We start from the raw sequence: 27293 nt of genomic DNA on the forward strand, positions 1-27293 counted from the left end.
ATGGGGATTACATATTGTACGATATGACATGCATGGATCTGGGCTTTTGCAGAGTTTCACACTGAGATTTAGTTTGCTTTCAGCAGAAACATGTTCGGGTAAAAAATTTAAATTTGTTAGGTTTATCTGTGGTTACAGGCCTTAAAAAGAGAAAAATGTTGGCGAGGTGGAGGCTGCAGTCTGCTTTTTTGTCTTATACAATTTGTTCGGCAAATCATCTGCCAAATATAGCATTTACTTTAATAATGTTTCCTAGCAGAGTGCTTTAAATGCATTATAAATCTATCACCAGGCACTCGTTCAAACATCCAGATAAGGGTCTTCCGAGTCCCATCCTCTAGACTGTGTCCACTCTTTTGGCTGAACTGAAAGACTTGTATAAGAGCTAACACTTGCTCTTGTTTTAATCTTCAAATCAAATTCTATTTCCCACCCAGCATGCTGGAATTAATATATGCCTGTAATAGTTCATTCTCCAGTATCTTCTCCTTGAAGAACCATACATTCCTTTTCAAAAAGACCATTGTTAAGTATTACTCCTAGGCATGTGACTCAGGGCTTATGACCACATTTTGAATCCACATTGATAAGTTAGTGATCTCTGAATTAAGGCAGCAACTGAATTGCAAAGGAGAAGGGATCACGTTAAGACCCAATCCCCTTCTGGAATTATGTTCACAGCCTTAGGTCGGGGGAGCAGACAGTGGTCCAGGACACCATTGCCTTCTTCACCTGAGGTTTTCCAAAATGGAAAACATTTTTTTAAATAAAAACAGCACTGGTTCCTTCAAAGATCAGTGGCTGCTTCCTTTTGTTAAAAACAATTGTTCAATTTTGGAATGCTACCATAGGGAATGTGGTCTGCTGTCCCTTTCCAGCCACCATACTTGTAATTGCAGCCAATCACATGGTGATCACAAATTGTAACATACCTAATGAATATTGTAGGAAATTGGAGCAAGGCAGCATAAGGGGTGGGTGGGGGGTCCATGATGTTGATTAGCTGTTGGACAACTAGTGAAGCCACTGACTATTGGTAAGAAATCTCAGAGTGGGAGAAATTTGATTTTCAAGCCCATCGAATGTTCCTCATTAAAAGGACCCTGTCCAAAAACCATGTTGTAACAATATATTACATACTGTGCTTTTGCAACTTGCTCTTTTGGTTGAGCTCTCAATCTGTGTTTTGTGCACTGTATATATTTACGCACATAACTTCCCTTAAATTCACTTTGTAATGCTCTGTCACATGTAGCTCCTTATCACTTTTTGGAATTGTCATATGAGGATTATAAATTTGATTAATCTAATCATTAAATTGGAATCATTATTTTCATATTTTCATACTTTTTCATTCTTAGCCAGTAGGAATCCTTTGGACCTACCTATCTGTTAGTTCCTTGTAAATGATTGCCCTTGGAACACTTGTGATAACAATGGCTTGTATTCCCTTGTTCCTTGGGAGTATAGGGTTTATTCTCCATTTTGTTACTGAACTGTTAAAAAGTTGGCAGTTTCTTGTCCTGACCATAAGGTCCCTGCAGTCTGTATCTTGAGTCACATAACTAGGTTGAATTGGCCTTTGTATATTCCTCCCAGACAGTATCACAAAACGAGGATTGGGTGTTGACAGGATGGATCATCCAGGCCAGATGGGCGGGGCAGGGATGTCACATGCACTTCAAAGGAGCTGACTCAGCACATAGACAAAGAACTTCTCTCTATCTTTTTGTGACTCCAGACATCCTGAAACCATGGCAGGAGAAGGAAGGAAACTCCAGAACCAGATGTGGAGGGAAGTATAGACGTTTCTCCCTCTTCAACGATTGCACCAGGTACTACAGAAGAAAGACTGCCCTGCTACAAACGGGCTGCCCTGCTGCTTGAGGCCAGCTCTGCTGTCTGAGAAGAAAGACTGGACCTGCTCCCTTCATGCAGGGCTGAAGTGACTCCAGGGGTCAGGCCAGCTCCCTTCCTAGGCCATGGCTAGTATCATTTAAGATCCTTCTGGAAGAAAAAGCGAAATCCTGACATTTTGGGCTCTTCACAACTGTGCCTATTTGTGCCAAGATCTTGCTGCCCGCCGAAGCAAAGCTTTGGTGAACCCGGCTCTTTGTCCTACAGTGATTACCAGTGATGACCGGCACAGTGAGATCTGCACTTTGCGCTACAGTATTGACAGTCCGCAGTGGCCGCCAATGCGAACCTCCATCAATGACTGTCTGCGAAGCCTGACAGGAGCAGGTCCTCGAGCCAGCTCCCACTTGCTGTGTGTCGCTCCTGCTGCTGCTTCCCGAACCATGCTCTTGAAGTGAAGTACTACATTATTTATCTGTACTCTGCTTTCTGCATTCACTGAATGTGCCCTGTTTTCTGCATTCCTTCATTTGTATTCTGCTTTCTGCACTTTTTTCTGTGCCCCGCTTTCTGCATTCATTATCTATGCTTTTTTGTATCAGCCTGATTGCCTCAAAGTCAACTCTAACCACAGCAAAGAACTCTTCAGCATCATCAAGGAGTTTTCCAACCCGCAGCAACAGGAAACATCATCACTCCCTCCCAAGAACTTTCCAACATCCTTGCAGACTTCTTCCATGTCAAGAACTCCACTATCTACAACATTTTCAAACCCCATTCTGCTGCTGCTGACATCCTCAGCCTCCGAGCCCCCAAACAGTCCACCCCCAACCAATGGATCACTGCTTGGGACCAGCTCAGCACACAGAGCCATCATGCACTCTGTCTACTCAGGAACTCCCATAGACCCCGACCACACCATATGTTCAACCTGGGGAACGACGCCATCAGCAACAACCTCATAGCCATCTTTAACACATGCATCACCTCGGGCACCTTTCCAGATGAGTGAAAATATGCTAAAGTCAAACCCCTCCTCTAGAAACCACCCGCTGACCCTACAAGAAGCTCAAAAACTACCGGCCCATCTTCCCTTTCCTGACAAAGTCCTCAAAAAAGGCCATCAACCACCAACTCACAGAATACCTCGAGAACAACGATCTTCTGGAGAAATCCCAATCTGGATTCCGCATGAACCACAGAACTGAAACTGTGCTGATTGCAGCCACTGATTACATCAGAACCCTCTTAGACCAGGGAGAAGCGGATGCCCTGATCCTCCTCAACCTCTCAGCAGCCTTCGGCACTGTGTCCCACCACACGTTATCAGATCTGAATCCAAAAGGACACCCTCAAATGGATCGCATTCTTCCACACAGGAAGAACACATAGAGTCTGCCTCCCACCTTTTACCTCGGAGCCCAAGAACATTATCTGCGGCATCCCTCAAGGTTCATCCCTCAGCCTCATTCTGTTCAACCCCTCCTTGACGCCGTTGGCCAACTTCATCAGAAACCACGGACTGAACATTACCTCCTATGCAGATAACACCCAGCTCATCCTCTCCCTACTGTTCCATCACGATGGCCAACTTCAACCTGTGCATGACCCTCGTTGCCGACTGGATGCAAGAAAACCACCTCAAGCTCAACACAGACAAGACAGAGGTACTGATCTCTGAAAACACCTCCTCACTGTGGAATGACTCCTGGTGTCCAAAACGGGACCCTCTCCCACCTCTAAGGACCACACCTGGGACCTCAGCATCATCTTGGACAAGAAACTCACCATGAAAAACCAGATCAACGCAGTCTCCTCTGCCTGCTTCCTCACCCTGTGCATGCTCCAAAAGATCTTCACATGGCTCCCAGTCTCTAACAGATGCACTGCCACTCAAGCCCTCGTCACCAGCTGCTTGAAATGTGGCAACACATGGTATGCAGGAATTACCTCACACATCCAAAAGAGACTGCAGACCATTCAGAACTCAGCAGCCAGACTAATCCTCAACCTCCCCAAATGGACCACATGACCACTAACCTGAAGAAACTCCACTGGCTCCCCGTCCACAAGAGATGCCAACTCAAGATTTTGACTCACTTCTAAAAGGGTCTGCACTACCAATGACCAGCATACATCAACCACTGCCTAAGCTTCCACCAACCCTCCAGACTCATGCAATCTGCCTCCCTCTGCCTTGCTCAGACCCCCCGCATCCACTGAGGAAACTGTGGAGTATTCTCCTTCTCCTACCTCACTGCAAAATCCTAGAACAGCATCTCCCTCCATCTCCATAGTTCACCCTCTCTTCAGGAGTTCACAAGGGGACTCAAGACCTGGCTTTTCAACTGATGACTCCCGAGCAGCTTGAATTTTAGTGCTTGTATACTCTTGTGGGAGATTAGTGCACTCTACAAATCCTGATTGATTGATAGTCAGGATTGTTGCGCTACAGTGACAAATGTCCATAATGTCTGTCCTATTCTTAGAGCTACAGAGACGATCAGCTGTGACGATCAACCTGCTCCTCACAGCCTCCTCCATGTGAACAGGACTCTTCATGCCAGACTTTGAGAAGGTAACTTTTTCAGTGGGACTAAGCTTGTCCTTCTTTCTAAATTGTGCTTCATCGGGTCGGCCTGAATTTGTGACTCTCACCCCATCACGCAAGGCCAGATAACTTTGAGTGGTGCCTTGGGTGTTTAGGTGTTGCAGTTACCCTAAATCTTCGTAATAGTATATTTTTGGTTCAACTGTTTTGTTCTGTTGTTGATTTAATGACAAATAATTTATTACATTTTACTCTATTGCTTTAACTTGGTGTGGAATTTTTCTTGTGTTGTGTTTTCACTTTAATACTGTTTAAGTGCTGTATTTATACAGCTGCAATTTGTGCCAAACTACAAGAGGATTAAGCACAGGTTACTTTAGTGGCTTTTGGTGTTTCACCTTGATGAGGTTTGTGGTTGTTGTTTGAGTAGCGTTTCTCCCCGCCCCCTCCCCGCACCCGCACAATCAACAACCCAAATTCTTACAATAACATTGACGTGGTAAGGAAAGGATAGACAGGCTCTTCAGTCCATATCATTTTATGTACACAGCATAAAATAAAATGCAAAATTCATAATTTTTAGATGTCCCACTAAGAGACGCAGTTAAAAAGGTTTGAAATACCTGTAGCATACTAACTTGGACCTTTTATCAGTTAGACTAGCTTGTCCGGTCATCTCAAAAGGCCAGCAAACCTCAAGAACACATCAACATCTCATTCAACAGCCACCATACCCAGAATGTCAGCTTTATTAAACCCATGCAGAACAATAAAATTAACAACCTGAAGGAAGACCAAGATTGGCAACTCCTCATAAAAGCATCCAAAACAAATGTAACCTTGCACTATTCATGATAGGTCTGATCAAATGTCTATTCCGGTGTATGACATACAAAAGACACAAATGAAGCTCAAGTGTGCCCTATGTATGGTGTTGATGTAACCTGTTTGCTACCAGTGCCACCACAGTGTTTGATGTGCTACTGTCATGATCTAAGGCTCGCACTCACCTGTATGTACTGGACAGTTACGAAGAAATGCACGTCCAAACTTTCTAGATGTTTGAGTCTTCCATTACAGAGGAGGTTCGGGGTGTGCACAGAGTAGGTGCTCTTGAAGTGAGCCTTTGCCTCTGCAATACTTGCACTACAAGAAAGACACTAAGAGTGAAGTTACACTATGTCACAGAGAGCCATTGGACTCCCCAGACATGCAATGGCGGCAGCGATCCTGGAGTATAACTTCCTTATGTTTCAGAGTGTACTCTGATAGGCAATCAAGATACTTGGGGTCCGATTAACAAAGGTAAACTTAGATGTTTGGTCTAAACGTAGACTAAACGTCTAAGTTTATGACTTTGGGAATTCACAAAGGGCATTTATGAGTAGTATCTTTACGTCCGCACTCACAGCGGAAATCCATGGCCCAAGTGGGAGACCTCTACCTAAGGGCTGACAAACAAAATAACAATCTTTAGAAGTTATCAATAATGTGAATAGTATAAGGTTCCACCAACTGCTAAAGGGTTCAAATTATATTATCAGCTATTAATTTGTTCTTATGTTCAACAATGGCAAGGGTGGCTTAAAACTACTTCAAACTTCATCATGGTTGGATCACTCTCTAATTACATTCTCCACACTGTGCTTCAGTACACCCCATAGACTCAAAGGCCCTTTATCAATGATTCTTATCCCCCACAGACACTTAAGAAAATCTTGCAGTAAATGCTCCATGTGTTATACTCCACAAGCCCTTCCTCCTTACTCAGACACAGAGCATCTGGTGAAATCAGTGTTTTCCAACTCCCTAAATGCACTTGCCCTTTTAAGGCTAAGAACCTTAAACCTACTCACAAAGCTGTATGAAAGTGCCCTTTTAGGATGGTCATTCCCACAACATTTGCCCTAGATGGTGTTGATTATGACTCAGAAAGTGCACCAGAGCCTTCTAACCAGGCCTCAGTGTCAGTACTCTCTACTTAAACTGGTAAATGTGAATTGGCATCCCCAATTGGCAACCCCTGATAAGTCCCTAGTATATGGTACCAGTGGTACCCAACATGAGTGTTAAAGAGGTCACCAGGGCCTAAAGCCCGGTTGTGCCAACCGTGGGTGACCCAAGTAAACTAATGACAGCAGGCCTGCCATTACAGACTGCAAGAGCAGTGCAAACTGTTCAAACACAACTGTGCCCACACCATGTGTGGTGCAGTCCAAGCACTATCTTTAATGTATGTCAGTCACCCCTAAGGAAGGCCTCCTGAGCCCAGAAGGTAGGGTGCTTTATATTAAAGGTCTGTGCATATAAGTGTGAGCTTATATATCCCTATAGTGGCCTTTCCCATTAAAGGCTAATAAAAGTGAACAACCATCCATAAGATAATATGGGCTACCACTGGGGCAAACCAGAGGTCATCAGCTCCATTATAGTATCACCTAAATGGGGCATGTTTGGTATTACACAACATGCCTTCTCACCCCTGACATGAATCTCATGTCGAGTGCGATGTGGCATGGACCCAGAGAGCAACATTAGGCTTTGCCCACTGAGTTTCCCCAGTTTTCCTGTGCTCTGGCAGCCAGCTCGCAGCTGCTGCCACCAAGAGAGGATTCTGGCCCCCTGGTCAGTAGTGTGAACATTATCAGGAGTCAGGACAAGGCCTGGATGGAAAGGAAGTCACACCTCCCTCCTAGGAAGGCTAATGAAGTGGCACATCAATGCAGTGAGCTTCAAAGGGGAACACCACTTCTGATACGCAAGCAGGTTGTCTCCCTTTGGTAGACAAAGCCATCCCTCTGTCCCGGACACCTGGGTAGGGAGGATAATTAGTTAGTAAGGAGGTGTACACCCCCAGGAGGCGAGCCATACATCTACAGTGGGCAGCCTGGTCTGTACAGCCGAGGAAGACTTCTGCCAACCTGAAAAGTGGCAAAATTGAGGGCTCTGGGTAGGAAAGGTGCCATAGTCCATTGGTTGTGGTTACCTCAGGGGCACATAAGCAACTGAGGCTAGTAGCCCATTGCCTACATGCAGCTACTCCCCTAACACCCCTAAATCTAGTATTTAAGGGGCTCCCCTGGCAGGAGAACCCCATTTCTGTAGCAATTTGTGACGATAGGACAAGAGGAGACTCGCATAGGAGACAAAAGGAATCTTCACTAACTAAAGGCGTGATACTTTGAAACTTCAGCAACCTTCCTGGAACTACTTGACTGTGGCTCGCCTTGGACCAAAGACTGATTCCCTAGCAAGAAAGAACCCTTTGTGAGTCAAAGGCAAGAGGAGACTCCTTTGGACTAGTGGCACTAGTCCCCTGCCCACTGACGGAAAAAAGCACATACCAGAACTGAAGAAGTACTGGTCACCTGGCCCTCTGAGGGATCACCAAAGACAGGTGATGCTGTGCATTGTGAGAAGAGTAGTTCAGCTCTCCTTTACATTTAAGCTGGCTACCGTTTTCCACTGGCACTCCGGAAGGGGAAATAGCTTCTCCTCCGCCTTCCCACTGACATGGCTTGTTGGTGGCCAGTCTGGTCATCACCATCTTTACTTGGAGCTGCAACCCGAAGGCACTCTACAACACCTGCATCCAACATCACCAGTGGTTCTGCTTTCGTGTTTTTGCATCCGTTTCCTAGCCTGCACTGTCACAATGGTAAAAGTAGCAACTACGGCTACCGTTTAACACCAAGGATTGCCAAGCACACCTCTGCACCTGAGATGCTGTTCTGCCTGGTGATTTCTGGTCCAGGGGCCCACAAACACTTAACCCCCTGTGGGCTCCCATAAATGCGACCTGCAAGTGACTGAGTGTCACAAGTACCATTTCAGCACCCGCAGCTCCTGCGTTCAGCACGAAGGACATCCATGGCACCTCTGCACCTGGGCCCTTCGAGCCAGGTAAAATTGGTACGATGGTCGCAACTTGATCTGGGACCCGCACAACCTTAACTACTAGTTGGTTCTTCTGAAATTCCCCCCTAGTGCGAGTGTCACTAGTGATGTGCCCTATTGACTGCAGTGATAAAGTTTGACAGGTGAATATACTGATTTATTTGAACTCTAAAATCCATAACTCCGGTTATACTTATCTGATTTACTTTACTTTGGGTGTCTAAATTTATCTAAAAATCTTCTTTAGTTTTATACATTGGTGCCGGTTTTCTTACCAGTCGCATCATTTATTTATCGTCCATGATGTTACTCAGAAACGCTTAACACACGTTCCTCTAGTAAAGCCTGACTGCTCTTTTGCACACTACAAAGGATTCATTATTGAGAAGCCAAAGGACTATCTTTGGGATATTGTGAAAGTATTACATGGTGAAGTCTAACCAGCATCGCTGCATAATACTTTACTTTCCTATAGAAGAAAACAATAAATTTAACTTTGAAAGGCACAAGCTAAACACATTTGGATTCACAAATGAATGGGAAAGTACCATCAGTACAAGTAACAAACTCTAATGAAAAATATATGCATGGATATCACTCAGTTGAACAAGGAAACAGAAAAGCTTACTAAGCAATGAGCATTTCGCAGGCCTAACCAATCTAGAGAGCACTTAAACATCTTATGAAAAATCATTAAACCTTACTCCACCAAAAGTGCATTACCATGTTTGCCAGTGTTGTGCAAAAACCTCCTCAACTGCTTTGAGACTAAGGGAATAATTTAGCTTTTGGTGAACAGATACTCCATCACAAACAACTAAGATAGGCCCTGATTTAGATCCTGGCGGAGGGATTTACTCCATCACAAAAGTGACAGATATCCTGTCGGCCGCATTACAATCCCATAGTATCCTATGGAGATCGTAATATGGCAGATGGGATATCCATCACGTTTGTGATGGAGTAATCTTCTGCCAGGATCTAAATCAGGCTCTTAGTGTCCTCCTTATTGGAAGTGCATTATGTAATGAACTTGAAATAAGACAGAGTAACCTGCCTGCCTGCCAAACTCCAAATCAGCTCCTACGATTGGAAAATACAAGCTACCTTTCAGGATCCCCATGACAAATACCTTAACCATTTAAACCTTTACATATTCCAGATTCTCTCCATTGATCTACTCACAGCAGGTCATTGAAGCCTCAGAGAAAATCAAAACTTCCAATTTTCCATCTGTCCCTTGTATAATATCTTGCATTAACAAGCATTGGAAAAGCCGAAGGGTTGCACATTTAGCAGGTGACTGCCAGTCTATCCATGAAATGATATGGGCTTATACTAACGCTGATGATTAACCCTGCCAGCTAGTGCCAAAGTCAATTTTACCAATGTGGCCACTCCCTGTCTAAAAGCCCCTCTTTTTATCCATATATGGTTATGTGTGAGTGTATGTGAATGTGTATGCTTTCTAGTAAGTGTTATATGATGCCATGGGTTCTGATCAGATGGCTAAATCTGGAGGAACACTTTAGTTCAATACATCATAGAAATACTTAAGTTATCTACCATGCAATACATTATTCCAAAATCCTTCAAGCATAGAAGCATAACCCTGCCTTTTAAAACATGAATACTGATTCCATTAAGCATGTACAATATGGCAAACTACGGACTATGTATCAGCTAACAAATTACCAACAGCCTTTATTGCAGAAAAAGCTTTAGATGTGGTTCTATGTTCCTTCCTGTTTGAGATATTAGAAAAAGTGGGGCTTCTGAGACAGTTAATAAACACCCTAAGACAACTTTATAAAGGAGCAAATGCTTCAATTATAATTAGTGGGAAAAGCATGAAAACATTGTGAATCTCTTGTGGTACTAGACAAGGGTGCCCTTAGTTACCTCTATTTTTTGCTATCTATATTGAGCTGCTGGCACTAGCTATTAGAACTTCCCCAGAGATAGAGGCAATAGCTCCAGGTGTACTAAAACCTAAACATTTTGGTTCTTTTGGTATACATCCTCTAAGGCCCTCTCTTGTTTCAAATAATAAACACGTTTTTTAAAAATAGGAGGATATAAAGTTAACCCATTAGCTGTTGGGCATCTCCCCCCCGTGCCCATTTTTGGCTATTTGGGGTAGTTCGCACTTGGGCCTTCATAACCTTTTGTCCACATAAGCTATCCATGCCAAATTTGTGTCCTTTTTTCCCCAACATTCTAGGGACTCTAAAGTCACCCAGAGTTTGTGGGTTCCCCCGGGGAGACCAAGAAATTAGCCAAAATATAGTTACAATTGTGTTTTTTTTTTCAGAAAAATTGGAAAAAAGGGCTGCAGAAGAAAGCATGTGTTTTTTCCCTGAAAATGGAATCCACAAAGGGTTTGCGTTGATAAAATCACCATTAATCCAGCTTTCAGGAACAGGCAGACTTAAATCAGAAAACCAAATTTTTCAACACAATTTTGGCATTTTGCTGGGAAATTCCCCATTTTTATTATTTTTTGTGTTTTTAGCCTCCTTCCAGTTAGTGACAGAAATGGGTGTAAAACCAATGTTGGATTTCAGACAGCTAAACATTTCTGAAAAGGAGACAAAATTCTGAATTCAGCAAGAGGTAATTTGTGTGGATCCTACAAGGTTTTCCTACAGAAAATAAAAGCTGAAATAAAAAACAACTGAGGTAAAAAAACAGCCATTTTTCGCCATCTCCACGTTTAACTCTGTAACATTTTCCTTCAATGTCATATTTTCAAAATTAATATACTGTTATGTCTGCTGGACCCTTCTGGTTGTGGGGATATATAAGGTTTGTAGGTTCATCAAGAACCCTAGGTACCCAGAGTCAATAAAGGAGCTGCACCTTGCAAAGGGTTTTCAATGTATACCCGGTGAACAGAAATTCACTTGGTGAAATATAATAAGTGAAAAATAGGTACCAAGGAAAACTTTGTATTTCAAAAATGTGCACAAGATACGGTGTTGAGAAGCAGTGGTTATTTGCGCATCTCTGAATTCCTGGGTCCCCATACAAGCATGTGATTTACAGGGCATTTCTCAAAAAGATGTCTTTTTTTACACACTGTCTTACATTTGGAAGGAAAAAATGTGGTGAAAGAAAGGGGCAATAACACTTGTTCTGCTATTCTGTGTTCTCCTGAGAATCCCGATAAAAATGGTACTCACTTGCGTGGGTAGGCCTAATACCCACAACAGGTAACGCAACATGGACACATCACATTTTTACATTGAAATCTCACATGTTTTTTGGAAAGTGCCTAGCTGTTGATTTTGGCCTCTAGCTCAGCCGGCACCTACAGAAACCTACCAAACCTGTGCATGTTTGAAAGCTAGACCCCTAGGGGAATCCAGGATGGGGTGACTTGTGGGGATCTCACCAGGTTCTGTTACCCAGAATCTTTGCAAACCTTAAAATCTGGCAAAAAAAACACTTTTCCCTCAGATTTCGGTGCAGCAAAGTTCTGGACTCTGAGAGGGGCCGTAAACTTCCTTCCACCCAGCATTACCCCAAGTCTCCTGATAAAACTGGTACCTCACTTGTGTGGGTAAGCCTAGTGCCCGCGACAGGAAATGCCCCAAAACACAATGTGGACACATCACATTTTTCCAATGAAAACTGACGTATTTTTTGCAAAGTTCCTGGCTGTGGATTTTGGCCTCTAGCTCAGCCGGCACCTAGGGAATCCTAGCAAACCTGTATATTTTTGGAAACTAGACACCTAGGGGAATTCAGAATGGGGTGACTTGTGGGGCTCTCACCAGGTTCTGTTACCCAGAATCCTTTGCAAAATTCAGCTAAACAAACACATTTCCCTCAGATTTCGGTGCTGCAAAGTTCTGGAATCTGAGAGGAGCCACAAACTTCCTTCCACCCAGAATTCCCCCAAGTCTCCCGATAGAAATGGTATCTCACTTGTGTGTGTAAGCCTAGTGCCCGCGACAGGAAATGCCCCAAAACACAACATGAACACATCACATTTTCCCAAGGAAAACGAACCTGTTTTTTGCACAGTGCCTAGCTGTGGTCTTTGGCCTCTAGCTCAGCTGGCACCTGGGGAATCCTAGCAAACCTATACATTTTTAAAAACTACACATCTAGGGGAATTCAGAATGGGGTGACTTGTGGGGCTCTCACCAGGTTCTGTTACCCAGAATCCTCTGCAAACCTCAAACTTTGGCAAAAAAACACTTTTTCCTCACATTTTGGTGATGGAAAGTTCTGGAATCTGAGAGGAGCCACAAATGTCCTTCCACCCAGCATTCCCCCAAGTCTTCCGAAAAAATTTTCCTTGATCTTGTTGGTTGAAACACGTTGGTGCTGGTGTGGTTTGAAGATTAAAGAAGTAATTCCAAGAATCCTGTGAGTGCCGCGTTTGACTTGGTGTCAAAATTGTGTGAATTTATATACGGGGAAACGGTCCTTCCCTGAAGTGGGCACCAACAAATTGAGCCCGCCTAGAGTGGACCAATTGTGGGGAAATATATATATATATATATATATATATAAATAAATATATATATACACACACATACACATAAAGAGATCACTTTTATATGTCGGTGTGGTTTTCCTGGGGGCCTATCGCAGGCCCCAGGGAAACCACACATGCGTTAACAAAAGTGATCACTATATATATATCTATATATATATATATATATATATATATAGAGAGAGAGAGATCTAAATATTTTTTTAATAGCTGTATACTATCGCGCCTCCCCAGGGGTAAACCTACCTTTTTAAAAAACAAAAACCTTTTCAGAGGGGGCCTATCCCCCCAAGTGAAATCCCTGGTGTCTAGTGGGGTATCCTGGCCCTCGAGAAACCAGTTCAGGAAGGACTTGTTTGAAAGGGGAGAATCTCCCCTTTTAAATGAGGCCTTCCCGAATGTTGGGGAGGCCCATTTGGGCCCGTTTTCCCCACCGGAGCAGGAAGCAGCCACAGCGCGCCTCACGGTGTGCTCGCATCACAAAGGGGCAGATGGTGGGGTGGGGGAGAGGGTTTTCTTAAATAAAAAAAATCCTCAGGTGCAATGCACCCAAGGATTTTTTAACCCCCACTCTGGTGTCGGCCACTGGTCGTGACCCGCATGAGGGAGGCAGTGCGGGCATTGGCCGGTTGCCAGCGCCTGCACCGAAGAGGTTAATAAATCAAAAACTAAGCTTTTAATATTGAGTTCTCTTCCAGGGACTGTCCCTAGCAATCTAGCTGTGATCCATAATAATCGTCCTAATAAATATCTGGGAATTTGGTTTTCGGAAGGGTTAGATGACTTATGTGGGTTACATTTTCCAAAGTTCAGATCTTCTTAAGGAGTTGGGGCCAATTGCCCATCTCGATAATTGTCAAATCCAAAACTATTAAAATTAATAAACCTCCATTAGTTCCTTTTCAGTTCACTGTATTACCGATTGGGGTCCCTGGACTGTTTTTTAAGGATATAGTGGCCCTTATAGCTTTTTTATTTCAAACAACAGTCCCCATAGATTAGAATGGAGAAACGTCAACTGAGCAAGGAGAATTGGGGGATGGAGGGCCGGCAGTGGCGAATCTGCAGTATTATTATCATGTTAATTTTGTTTAACCCTTATCCTTTGGCTGTATAAACTAAGACACACTGTGTTTGATCATTATTTCTTCGATCAAATTTTAGGTATATTTAGTTACCCCGCATCCAAAATACAACCAGTTTGTAACGCAAAATTGATGCTCTTGGACCTTGAGTGCCCGTAGTAAGCACCTTACAAAACTACTTACATTTTCCTCAGTACCCAGTGTGCATACAAAAATGCCTGTAGATGTTATGTTACCAGGAATGACAGCACTGGGAGTAAGTAGGGCTGGCTAAAGTGGACAATGGATTTGTCAATGTTAATCTGGTGACCCAAGATCTCCTGCAGCAAACAATAGCAAGACAGGGAGGGTGGTTTTAATTTGCACTGAACCAAATATTTAGTGTTTTTAATAACCTAAACAAAATGTGTGACACATCTTCAATGCAGGACCCCGCAATGCAGCCGACAGCTCGTCAGAACCATCACTCCATGATGCATCCTCCATGTGGGACCTCGTAATGCTGTGCAAGAGGAATTTAAGGTACTTTGTCAACTAGCTTAGAGAGGTCCCTGTAACTGGCTCGTACCCCATTGTGGGCGGCCTGAACTTGTGACTTTGTCCCAGTCTGATGTGACCAGATAACCACAGTTGGCGCTTTGTGCTTTTAGACACTATTTTTACTTAAATCTTTAAAATTGCATATATTTGGTTCTGCTGATAGGAGTTTTGTCATTATGGTTTCGAATAATGCATCCATTTTTATTCTGCTTTTCAAATTAGTGTGGTATGTTTCTTGTGTTGTATTTTCACTTTATTACTGTTTTAAGTGATGCATAAATACTTTACAAATCTCTTTTAAGTTAAGCCAGACTGTTTTGAGCCAAGGTAACAGAGGCTTAAGCACAGGTTCATAGGGTTTTCTTGTGACTTCATCCTCACAGAAATTGTGGTTGCTGCTTGAGTATGTTTTCATCCCCTCAACCAGTAACTTAACATCCTACAAGTACTCCCCCACATCGGGGTTTGAATCAGGGTGGTAATAGAAAATGTGTTTTGCGTTGAAAGATACAGTCCTACGAACGTTTCTTGTTGGAACAACACAGCTTTGTACACAGCGTTCGGAAATAAAATACGTCAAAAAGTATCAAGCCTCAAACTAGCTTTGACCTTTACGCATCACTGTGGGCAACGGGACAAGTTAGCAACTATTTTTACCATAGCAGTCTAGACCTCGGGTAGCTGCAAGAAGGATTGCAAGCAAAAAGACACTTAAATACATAAATGTTGTGATTTTTATTTTCAAAGTAGCATAGGCAACCTTTAATGATTATCAACCATTAGTGGCCAGTCCATGAAAATTGTCAAAGTAAAGGTAAAGTTGAGGTATGGTTTTTCAATAACTTGGTTGAAAGATGTATCCATTTTTGACAAGAATGTTTTGATGATTGCACTCTACGTGCACCGAGAGCGAGAGATGTACTAAATCTTCCAGTCTCAAAGATGCAGTAATGCCGACATCACTGTTTGGAAGTCCTAGTAAAAATCTGTTGTGCCCTGTTCACGTTCAAACACGCTTAAATATATATATATCTTAAAAACATAAAAGTAGACATGTAGGCAATAATTCCAGGCAGGCTAGGGTGAAGCGGAAACAAAATGATAGAATAATACCAGTGACCGCATAAGACCACCGCTCTTCCCTTATCCTAAATCCACCACGTAAAACCATCGAAGTGCTTGAAAATGACTCGAGCACGAGAACAGGAAAGGCTTCTGTTGATACAGAGCATGTGATAAACGTGAAACCCGGAAGAGGTATTTATAGAATCTGATATAAAGCAACAATGGCTAGCGCGGTTGAGTGAACGCTTTTTAATTAAAATGCAATACGTTTAAATGCAAAAAAAACAAACCAAAATGCATTAAACCCATAGATTGAAACAGAGAGTGAACTGTTTACAGTCTCCATACAAACTTAATAAAAGGTTCATTTATACCAAACCTTGAAGAGAGCGTGGCATTCCGGGAGTGTTGGATTACATTGTGGTCAGTATAAGAAGCTTTTTGGTGCTGCAAATGAACAGAGTTGCCCTAGGTCACAGCATGTATTGAGCAGGTCCACACTGGTGTAACCGAGGATCAGCAGCCGATACTCACAGAAACAGGGAGTACTGTCTGAGCTCTGAGTAAGATTGGCAAAAGGTATTTCCTCCCATAAGAGAAAGCAGATGTCAAACTGTGGACAATTTCCCCCGTTTCTGCACCTGCCTCCCAGCTGACTGGATAACGTGAGGAATGAAGAGGAATGCACTGCAAAATAATTCCTCAGTCAGGGCATTGCAGGCTGCAAGAAACGAGGAATTGTTGAGCCTCCCAGCACAGTCCTGGACCAGTAAATCTAACTAATTAAATGATAGTTACATTTATTTGCAGTTGCCACCGATGAAAGTGTTCTTCATAGGACATACCCCAACAGGGGATCTGGAATGTGATTGTTGCGAGATCCTTGCATGTACGTGCTGCTCACAGAAATGTCTACTCAGCAAGTTTCTTTGAAGTGCACTGTGAGAAGCTGGGCAATCTACTTACCTTATCGGAGTTAGCGCTACGGTAAATACACTCCCCAGCCCCCTCGCCTCACAGTCTTTTTTTCTGCTCACGGAGCAGGGAGCAGGTCAAAGAAATTCCCACATTTCACCTTCTGCATTTGGATTTCACCCACCCCTAATTATCATACGTGTACCTCACACAGCAGCCAAGGTTATCAATCTCGACAGGCCACTCAGGAGAGTATAGGTGCAACTCACAGGAATGCAGAAGAGGTAATGCCTAGATAACTGCATCGGTAGGCTGTGTGCATGCATAACTCAGCAAACCTTTAAAAATTACAAAATGAGTAAATCAGCATGCATAAAGGGCTGTAATCTCTTAGTGAGTCGTGAAATTGACACATAGAACATGCTATTAAAGTCAGTTAATTTAGCCACCACTTTATACTCATATTCAGCACGGTATTGCAATCATGCCAGCTGTTAGCGTTCATATAAATGCTATGACTTTCACTGCACATGAGCCAGGAAGTTCCCCTCTCCCCATCATGAGCTACACGATTGTTAGATATCAGTCATAATATTAACATGCATACAGTAGTAACTGCTGATATCTATAAGGACACTGTGCTGAAATATGCCATGTAAGTACCATACTGAGGCCATCCAAGTTTCAGGCAGTCTAAAAATAGCACAAGCAAAGCCAAATTTCAAACAAGCATTTCCAAAGCAATCAGTCTCGCATTTGTCAGAGTTAGAGCTACTGGCATTGTAAATGATAATGTTTTTTACCTATATGTTTTGTTTTGTAGTGTAGTGGATGTATGTGGAGTGTAGTAGAACTATGTGTGTTGTACTGGAATTGTTAGTTGTTTATTTGTGAGGTGTGGAATTGTGTGTTGTAGAGTGCATTTGTGTAGTAGAATTATGTGGCATGGTGAATAGATATTGGTGTGAGCTGTAGAGAATACAATGTTACTTTTATAAAGTGAAAGGCTTGCTAACCCTAAAATGTGAATTTTGTATAAAATAAGCAGAATGTAAAACTAACAGCGAGAAGTTCGCTTTCGTTGTTAGTGTTTTTTTTGCCTGAAAGTAATGCTGGATTATGGAGCAAACAATAACACTACAAACTGTGCACAGAGTTCCATGTAGCACAAAATGACATAATAAGAAATGGAAACAAGGAGCTTCTGTGGTTCAGAGTAAAGGATGTGACGCAACGACTGAAGCTGCCAACTTTGTAGCTGGGGAACCAGGTTCAAGTTTCAGCATCAGCTCAGCATCTTGTGATTCTGTGCAAATCATTTAATGTCCCCATACCTACCAAAAATGAATGTGTCATTGAGCAACCTAATGAGTGCTCATGTAAATCGCTACAATACCTTGGTGTCAAGTTCGCACTATGTAAAAATTTTAAAAATGTATCTCTGAAACATAGAAACCAATATGAGGGTTTACTAACAAGGCACCATAAAAATAAATGGTATCATGCTGTCGCTGAAAAAAGTCCAAGTAATACATTTAGCGTTTTTATTGGAAACCAATTAACTTTTGCATAAAAATCATTTTGATTGCTTTTGTCCATTTTTTTAATTTTGCACTTCATAAAATGCTTCATAAAATGTAAATCACTGGTGCATACAAGAAAGCCAATAGATAACTAGAGACAGCCTTTAATTAGTGAATCTGGTAATAGTAGGGCTATCTTCATGCTGTAACACCCACCAAAGATCTAGACAGAGGTGTGACCACTTTACAATACAATGTGCTTAAAATCGACTGTCTGCCAAAGAATTGCTGACTCAACCTCCTGTTCCACCCCTATTCACCAACTGCAAATGTGACAAAACTGTTGGCTTACAAGGTTTAATGTGCGCCTTTTAGACCCCTACTTTGTATTAGTAGCGGGGAAGCCTTCAGTACGAATGTATCACCTGGCCGATAATATTAACACAAAGTAAACTGAATGATCTCTAAAATAAGCATGATTTTAAAACAACAATAAAAGATTCATGTCCAGTGTTTGTTTAAAGCTAGGGAACCAGGTTCAAGTCCTGGTGTCGGCTGAACAACTGGTGATTCTGGGCAAATCATTCAATCAATTCTGTGCCTATCAAAATTGTATATGTCCTTGTGTAACGTAACTGGTGCTCAGGTAAACCGCTCCAACACCTTGGGATTGAGTTCACGCTATATAAATCCTGTGAAAATTATCCCCATAACACAGAAAGAAACCAATGTAAAGCTTTAGCAGTAAATCAACATACAAAGAAATGGTTTCATACTAAAGCAGAATAAATTCCATGTAATAAATTCTGTGTTATTATTGGAAACACATTAACTGTAGTTAAATACGTATTATGGTTGATCAGTATTTTGTGAAAGGCAATAATCTGAAGTAAAAATATTTGATGATGCAATAATACTTCGACTGAACTGATAATATGGGGTAGACTGGCCAAGAAAAAAAAATTACTTAGAGAATCCGCTGCTTTTGATTGGCCTGCAGAGCTGGAAATATCAAATATGCAGTGGTCCGCTAAGCCCAAGATGAAGTTTATTGTAAAGTATTCAAATTTTAATTTAAACAACTGTTGTTGCTCTTTTTCCGTAAGGCTAGGGATGAAGCACGCACTTGTGAAGGCGGGAGAGAATAAATAACATGTATGTGACAGGCCCGAGCTGCCAATTTTTTCAAACTTTGGAACAGAGTACAATGTTAGTATATGTTTAAAATACTGTATTTTTCAGCAAATTCCCTAATGTGCCTGTGCCAATTATAAAAGAAAATGTAATCATGTAATATAACTGGAGTTCACTACAAAATGAGGCAGAGTGATGTTCTGATAATGTGGACCAGAGTGCATTAGAAACGAGCAAACAAGGTCAGAAAACAAAGCAAGCACATGTTAACACAATGTTTATATCTTTTATTGTTAATACAGGCAAGCTTCATCAATGAAATATCAGATATTTTTTATTATCAAACGTTTCACGGGGAAGGATGTGGCGCAAGGGCTGAAACTGCAGACTATGGAGCGGGTTCGAGTGGTGGCGTCGGAAGAACATCCTGTTTTTCTGGGCGAATCACTTAGGGCCTCATTACAACCTCGGCGGTCTTTCAAAAAGACCGCTGAGGCTGCGGGAGCCAGAATACCGCCATTGCCGGCGGTATTCCTGGCTCCCTATTATGACTTTTCCGCTGGGCCAGCGGACAGTAACAGTGTTACCGTCCGCTGGCCCAGCGGAAAAGTCACATCAACATTGCTGCTGGCTCATAATAGAGCCGGCGGCAATGCTGATGTGCAGCGGGTGCAGTAGCACCCGTCGCGCATTTCTTCGGGCAGTGAAATGCGCGACAGGGCTATGTCTGGGGGCCCCTGCACTGCCCATGCCAAGTGCATGGGCAGTGCAGGGGCCCCCAGGGGCACCCCAAGTCCCCTTACCGCCAGCCTTTCCATGGCGGTGTTTACCGCCACGGACAGGCTGGCGGTCGGGGACTCATAATCCCCATGGCAGCGGTGCTTGCACCGCTGCCCTAGGGATTATGACCGCCAGGCGGAAGCCTGGCGGTATAGTGGAGGGGCCGGTGGTATGGCCGTGGCTATTGCGCTACGGTCATAATAGCTGGCTGAACACCGCCAGCCTGTTGGCGGTGTTACCGCCAGCTTACCGCCGGCCGCCAGGGTCGTAATGACCCCCTTAATGTCCCCATAGATAAAAAAAGTATATATCTTGGTGTAAAGTAACTGGTGCTCATGAAAGTGCCAGAGTACCTTGGCGGCGAGTTCACGATATATAAAAAAAATTAAGAAAATAAATAAATCTACATAAAATGCATGTTCTGGTCTTCACCAGGGGAGTGACCACACCCCAAGGTCTGGCCATGGCAGAGTTAGGCAAACCCCAGCTTCATATTGTCGTTAGCATGGAAATGTACAGCATGGTAAGATTACCAATAGCTAATAAGTAATAATTAAGAAAACAAGCAGGAAAATTCAAGAGAAAGCGCAGCCCTAGTGAAATGGGTGCCACGCTGAGAGCTAAGGTAAGTTCCAAGTACTTAACAAAACGAGCAGGAAAGTAAAAGATAAAGCTTGGCGATCATGAAATGGGCACCGCACTGAGAGTTAAAGTGTGTTTCAAGTAATTAAAAAGAAAGAATGAAAAACACAGCCGCAATACTTAAAGATAAGGTGCGGTGTGCGGCGCTGCAACAATTACAAAAAAACTACTTTGCCCCAAAAACAGATGAAGAATGCAAGCGGAAGGAAACTGAAGTTGAGGGGTGTTCCTCTGCAAAAAACGGAAGTGATGTATCACTGCGTGAACCACTTAGGAGGCAGCAAAGAAGAGTGACACTGGACTAAACCAATGGTAAGCAGCAGGCGGGAGCAAAGTTGTTTATTCAATACAACAGGTCTTCCACACAGTGCATGTGCGCTACCTAGGCTCAACCTAAAATGTGCCTCACTTTGTATGGAAGGCAGGAGGTAGGGTGCAGGGTCAGGTCCCAAGCCATACAGTGCGTCCATCTCCAGTGAACAGTAGCCACAGTGGGGTGCAGGCTTCACTAGAAGGCCAGGCCCTGTGCCCATACCTTTGGCCATGCACAGCGGGGGTTAGAAAAATATGTAAATCTTGGCAAACCCAATGAAATTCATTTAAAAACTACCCTTAGAAACTTGAGTTTTAAATGCACAAACTCAGTGAAATTCCCCAGGTATGTTTTAGAACACACAGACACGCAATATAACTTACTGTTGACCACAAAAAATGAAACATATATTTGGCAACAGCACATAATACATAAAAATGATAACTCAAGAGCAATATGGTGGCCAACTGTGAGCTATGACACGTTATGTGAGGTTTTGAGTATTTAAGCCTCAGACACAGCTCACATTTTAAATGTTTATTTTCTGTTAGATTTTTTTAATGACCTAAATAGTTTTCTGTGGTGTTGAAAGCACTCTGTGCTTTACACACTACACCATTATAAAATTACTGTAAAAAAGACACCAATGCCTTCCAGTGGTGGTCTTGGTAGAAAATCATTCTGTATCAAAAATACATATAAACATATTATAGATTAAATAGAAAATGACTATGGTTTCAATTGTTTTCCTAATGTTGTATTGAATGGCTGCACTGGTATCCATCAATAAATGAATCCTTAAACTGGACCAGCATGAAAAGGGGTTGCCATTTGCCCTTGCTTGGCTTCCATTTTCTTTTTTTTAGAATACCGACTTGCCTTTCATTAGGTCACCAGGCTTTGTAGTTGTTGCTTACTGATATAAATATACCAGTTAGTTATGATTGGTGACCATCATAGTGTACTCTATAAAAAACACATACGGGGTTATTACAACTTTGCAGGAGGTGTTAATCCGTCCCAAAAGTGACGGTAAAGTGACGGATATACCACCAGCCGTATTACGAGTCCATTATATCCTATGGAACTCATAATACGGCTGGTGGTATATCCGTCACATTTGGGACGGATTAACACCTCCTCCAAAGTTGTACTAACCCCCATAATCTGATATGGAGGTGGTGGGTGGTAATGGAAAATCCTCTGATATGTGGAAGAAATGATAAATCTGGAGAAGAATTCCACTGCAGAAGTTCCTCCACCAGCGAGCTAGTTTGATGGGGGAATTTTTGCTAATAAATTCTGATTCTGTTTTTGGACTTCTCCACAAACTGATGAATTTCTGTTACAACTAGTATGATGCAATTTGGCTACCTCTAAAGGTACTTTAGCAGTGAGTTACACATCTTGTAAAGAATTCAAATGAAATGTTGAGAATGGCCCACAAAAGAGTCTTAGTGCAGTTTTTCTGGTGGCAAAAACTGCAGCAAAATTTACACTACACATATTTGAAAAGTTCAAGACTCAATCACTCCTTTTCTTTGAAATGCACTGCACAACTGATATTCCTAGCCAGTTTATGTTTTAGATTTTGAAATGTAAGGAAATAAAGGTAGAGTCACAATTCAACTTGTATTTACTTTGCAGGAGGTGAATGAGAGCCGTGTCTCCACATGATCAGGCAAATCATACGTTAAGCAATGACCGATCAGTGAAAGTGAACAATGAGATATGGTTAGTTTTTGCAAAACTGTTCTTTCTACTAAAAAATACTTTGAAAGCAACAACAACATTTAACACCAATGATGTAAAATCAAAGTTGCAACTATCTGTAGCATACTGCTACAGTCTTCCTCTACAAAAGGGAACTATTAGTGCTTTATTTTAAAAAATGTAAGTGCCAGTGCCTAAAGTAGTCCACTCTAGCTACCACCACTCACAACACCTGCCACTGCTGTCAAATGGCAATGCTAGCATTACCTACCAACCATTCCATTTTAACAAGTGTGACATTTTGACTATTGCAGGTCACCCCAGCTGTAGGGGTGGCCTGGATGTGCAAGTTTTATTATTTTGTAATACACTCACTTGCTAGATACGTGTGCTGTGCCAAACAAATAAGCTGAGAGCACCACCATGTGGTGTACACTCATAAATAAATGGCGGTGTTTAAAATAATTACCAGTGACAAACACTCATAACCCAAATTAAGCACTGGGAAGTATTTAGTTCATCAAAAACAGAGCAGAAATACTACTATGGGCAAAAGATTTTGGGTAAGATTCACGAAGATTTTGCTGCAAACAGGTGTGAACCTACTGGTGTAGTTCTCCTAACATAGTGCTGAATTCCAGGCACAAGCCAGGTGTATTTTGCGAGTAAGGCAGTGCAGTATATTTGTGAATCAGGCATTCCCTGATGATTTTTCCCATGCACTAAATTGTTTGATATTGACATTTGACTTTGTTGCTATCTCTAATGTTCTAATATGTAACACAAAATGGGACTGCAGTTCCACAATGTCTTCTATGCCCATGTTCTTGCTGCACTCTTGTTTATCTATGTATTACAGTACCCTTGGAATAGGTTGGAGTATTTGGCTGATGACAAGAAAGTATTATCTAGTACCAATCAGGGACTGAGATTCAGTAAAATCTCTATCCAATCCATAATGCCTTGCTCCCTCTAGCTTAGGTGGATAGTCACTGTGATTTATATTTATGTTACACATAGCCTCCATATGAAGCCTCTATTGTTTACACCAGATTCTAAATCTGGTATCACACTGCTGCTATAGCACAGTAACTCATTACCTACTGTTGCCATGTCATAAAGGCCTTCCAGGTCCAGCTGAAAAGGCTTTCTGAGGGCCTTTTAGTGCAGCGCTGCTTGACTGAAATCAGAAAGCACAGCAGTAAGAGAGGGAACGAAGGCAGAGAAGATGATAGTGGTTGGTTAAGGACGGCAGGTAAGGTATTTTTTCACATTTGGATCAGGGAAGAGAGATCATGTTATGTCTGGCTCCTCAATACTCCTCTGACCCTGAGTAGCAGTTGAAAGCAAAGGCAGATGATTTGGGGGGGGGGGGGGCACAGAAAACATAAAATTATAGATGGTTAAAAAGCTTATTACAAGGATGTTTTTCACCTAGGGTTCTGACTGACATCATAGACAACTCAAGCTTCATTCTTGTTACGCAGAGCCCATTGGTGAAAAACATCCCAGTATTTCACTGTCACCTATCTATAATTCTATATGTTATGCAAGGCTCATATAGAGTCATTAGTGTGAATGACTGTATTCTAAATCCAATAATTCACTGCTCTCTAGTCACTTTTGTTTTCACTCAATGTCTTATTCACCTCATCAGTTGCTTGATGGGAAATTATCTAAATTTATTTATTACAAATGATGTCTTTTTGCTCAATGTGGGTTCTCCCCAAAAGTATTCAGCCCCAGTTCGGTAAGTTCTCACTTATGTATTCTGGTTATGTACTTTTTTACTATTGGTCACAAGAAATTATACATTTTAGGGCTGCTGTACAAAACAATCTTTGTAGTGGGTTGGTCCACAAATTGACCGAGTAAAAAAGTGAGGCTAGCCCCAGGTCCGGGACAAAATCCACCTCAATTTAGCTATGCTTTATAAAAACAGGTGGAGGTGCATATCTTTGACAGCTTTGGCCAATTATTGTCACTTATTTGTAGAGCACCACACTCCTGATTTTCCCCAAATTCTCATTTGGCACCAATAACTTTGTTTTTCTTACAGTGAGTTAGTGCATCACCCATTGCTTTATTATTTGGATTTAAGACTTAATACCCAAAGGGTGAATGTGTAGTCAATGTTCTTTCAACTCATCTATGTGAATATCCTATTAAAGAGGAATCCCAAATGCTTGAACGATGACACAGTCTTAAAAGTTTCCTGACATATTTTTATATAATAGGGATGACCTGCTATTATAACTTTAAATTTCAGATATTTAGGGGCAAGGCCCTATCGCCCACAACTAATATATATAAATGAAGGAGACCATTGAGGATGTTACTGCTAGGAGCCAAGGCAACAATATCAGGAGTAGAAGTATAACAGGTGCAAGAGGAGATGTTTTTCAGTCAAAAAGTGATTTAGATTTTTACTTTTAGAAGTAGCAGTGTCATCACAGTAGTTTTAGTATCTGTTAAAGCACTGGACACAGCAGTAATATTGTATTAGTGATGATGCTGGTAGGACTTTGAACACTACTTGTCAGAGTAGGAGTGCATACTGTAGAAGCATTATTAGCAGTAGGACCAGTTGTTGTACCAGTAGTAGCAATAACAGTAGAAGTACATATAATTACATTTGTGGTAGTAGTATAAGTGCATGAAGGAGTGATGATAGGTGTAGTATTAATATCAGTAGTAGTTATATGTGTAGCTCCAGTCATAATTCTACTATTAGAAGGACATCAAAATGTACTCTTTTCTGATGATCACCCGTTTTGAAGAGAGGAAGTGGAGAACGGAGTCTGAAACAAAGTATCCATTTTAAAAAGGCTAGGTAAAAATACAATATGCTTCATTTCAGTATTGAACATATATTTCAAGCGAACATTCAGTTTTGTTACATTTGCAAAATGACATCAGAAAAAGGTTACTGCCACTAAGTAAACAATAGATACCTACATTTTTTAAAAGACTTCCATTTTTCCCCAGTAACAACTTTCATAAAATTACAGTACTTTACATATTTTAACATTTCAGAGAGAAGACTCACCGATCCAAGTGTACAGCAGAATTCCCCAAGAAAATCATGCTCATATAACTGTGTACTTGACTTATCTTGATCAAACATAGCAAATTTTAATTTCTGTACTTCTTCAAAGTGATAATTGATGATGAATTTCTTGGCAAATACAGGGTTGAGATTATTAACGGTTGTTTCTGTCCTGTCAATCTGTAAGAGAAAAATAGAATGTTTTCAATAAAGACATTATGCAATTTTCTGGGCACAATTTCTAAGCTTTAGTAAAACAAATATTTTCTAAATGTTCAAATATAAAAAAATAACATATTTAATATGTAAATATTTATGTTCTATATTAATTTAAAAGGCTTTCAAAGTTGTTTTGAATAGTTCTTCGTATGCCAAAGAACAAATGCAATTATAACAATTGAACTTTGATTGATGGCCATAGAACATCAATAATATATATGTTTTGGTATATAATCTGTCAAGTGCCAATAAAAGAAATTGCCCCATTCTCAAGAATCTGTTTGAAATAGTTGGTAAACAGATATTCATTGGTATATTTGAATACAGAGTGGATAGGAAAGGAACATTATGGATTTCAAAGTAACACTATGCAGAATTTCTGAAGTCTTTGGTAATGTGACCCACTGCAATAAATGGAAATGCTACATAGCAATGTTATTATAATTGACAGCAGACGATCATAAAACTAATTGTTTTTAGAAAACAAATTTGATCTATTTGTGGTTCACTTCCTTTGATTTTGAATGTGACATGATATTTATAAAGTAAATGAACAATGAGGATCCTCCAGTTCGTTCACCACAAAGTCACCTAAAAACAAAATTGTTTTGATAAAGAACATTTATTCTCTATATAATGCTGAATAACAGGAACATGATAGATAACACTTAGGTTTTGCCGTTAAAAAGTACGGTTTCATTCCAATAAGTACTTACATTTGTATGACCTATTCAAAATTGCACTGGACAGTACTATGCAGTTCTTTTGAAGCACTTATCGTATGTAGTGCATTTTTCTAAATGCTCCTTTGGTGTGCTCATTTAAGACATATTTTTAAAGCAAATTTTTAGGATCTACTGGGGAGTAAATAGTTTCTTCTGTTGTTAAAAATTATGAAATAGATACTGTGGGTAAATCAAAGAAATGTACATGAAATATACATAGAATGTTTCCAGAACCATATGTTTGACACATCCGTATGCAGAGGTGAGGGGGTTTTCATTCTCTATGCTAGAAGTGCATCATACCCTCGTGGACAGAAACAGATTGCCTTCTTGTTATTTTTCCATTTGTTTAGGCTATCATATTAGAAAGTAATAGGTACAATTTATAATGACATTTAATCATTAGGCATTTTTACTTTAAGAAAATCACATCATTTCATTTTAAAACTCAGTTGATCTAGAATTGGAAAACTCATTTAATTTAAAGCAATGTATCACTCCAGGGTCAGTGGAGAAACTAAAGACTTCTACCAGCCTTACACAAAAGTCTCTTCTAATTATATTTTGCTTAATTTGTTCACTTATGACACTCCATATGTAGAGTGAGGCAATAACTTGCTACACTTACATTGTTTCATGCAGTAAGTTTCTTTTTGTCATTCAGATTTTTATATAAAAAAACATACTATTTTTTTAAGGGCACTTTGGTACTGTTTTGAATATAAAACATTGATGCACTGGCCAGAAAAGAGGGTACTCCTGTGCAGAATTAAGT

General features: G+C 41.3%; 1 protein-coding gene across 3 annotated transcripts in view; it reads right to left on the minus strand.

Moving 5' to 3' along the window:
• Positions 1-27293, minus strand: part of CPNE2 (copine 2) — a 703062-nt gene that overhangs the window by 297037 nt on the left and 378732 nt on the right. For all 3 annotated transcript variants that reach the window (XM_069217223.1, XM_069217224.1, XM_069217225.1), the window contains exon 3: positions 25575-25754. In XM_069217223.1, coding sequence (XP_069073324.1) covers positions 25575-25754 — 180 coding nt within the window. The remainder of the gene's footprint in view (positions 1-25574; positions 25755-27293) is intronic.

This window comes from Pleurodeles waltl, chromosome 12, assembly GCF_031143425.1.
Source record: "Pleurodeles waltl isolate 20211129_DDA chromosome 12, aPleWal1.hap1.20221129, whole genome shotgun sequence".
NCBI lineage: Eukaryota > Metazoa > Chordata > Amphibia > Caudata > Salamandridae > Pleurodeles > Pleurodeles waltl.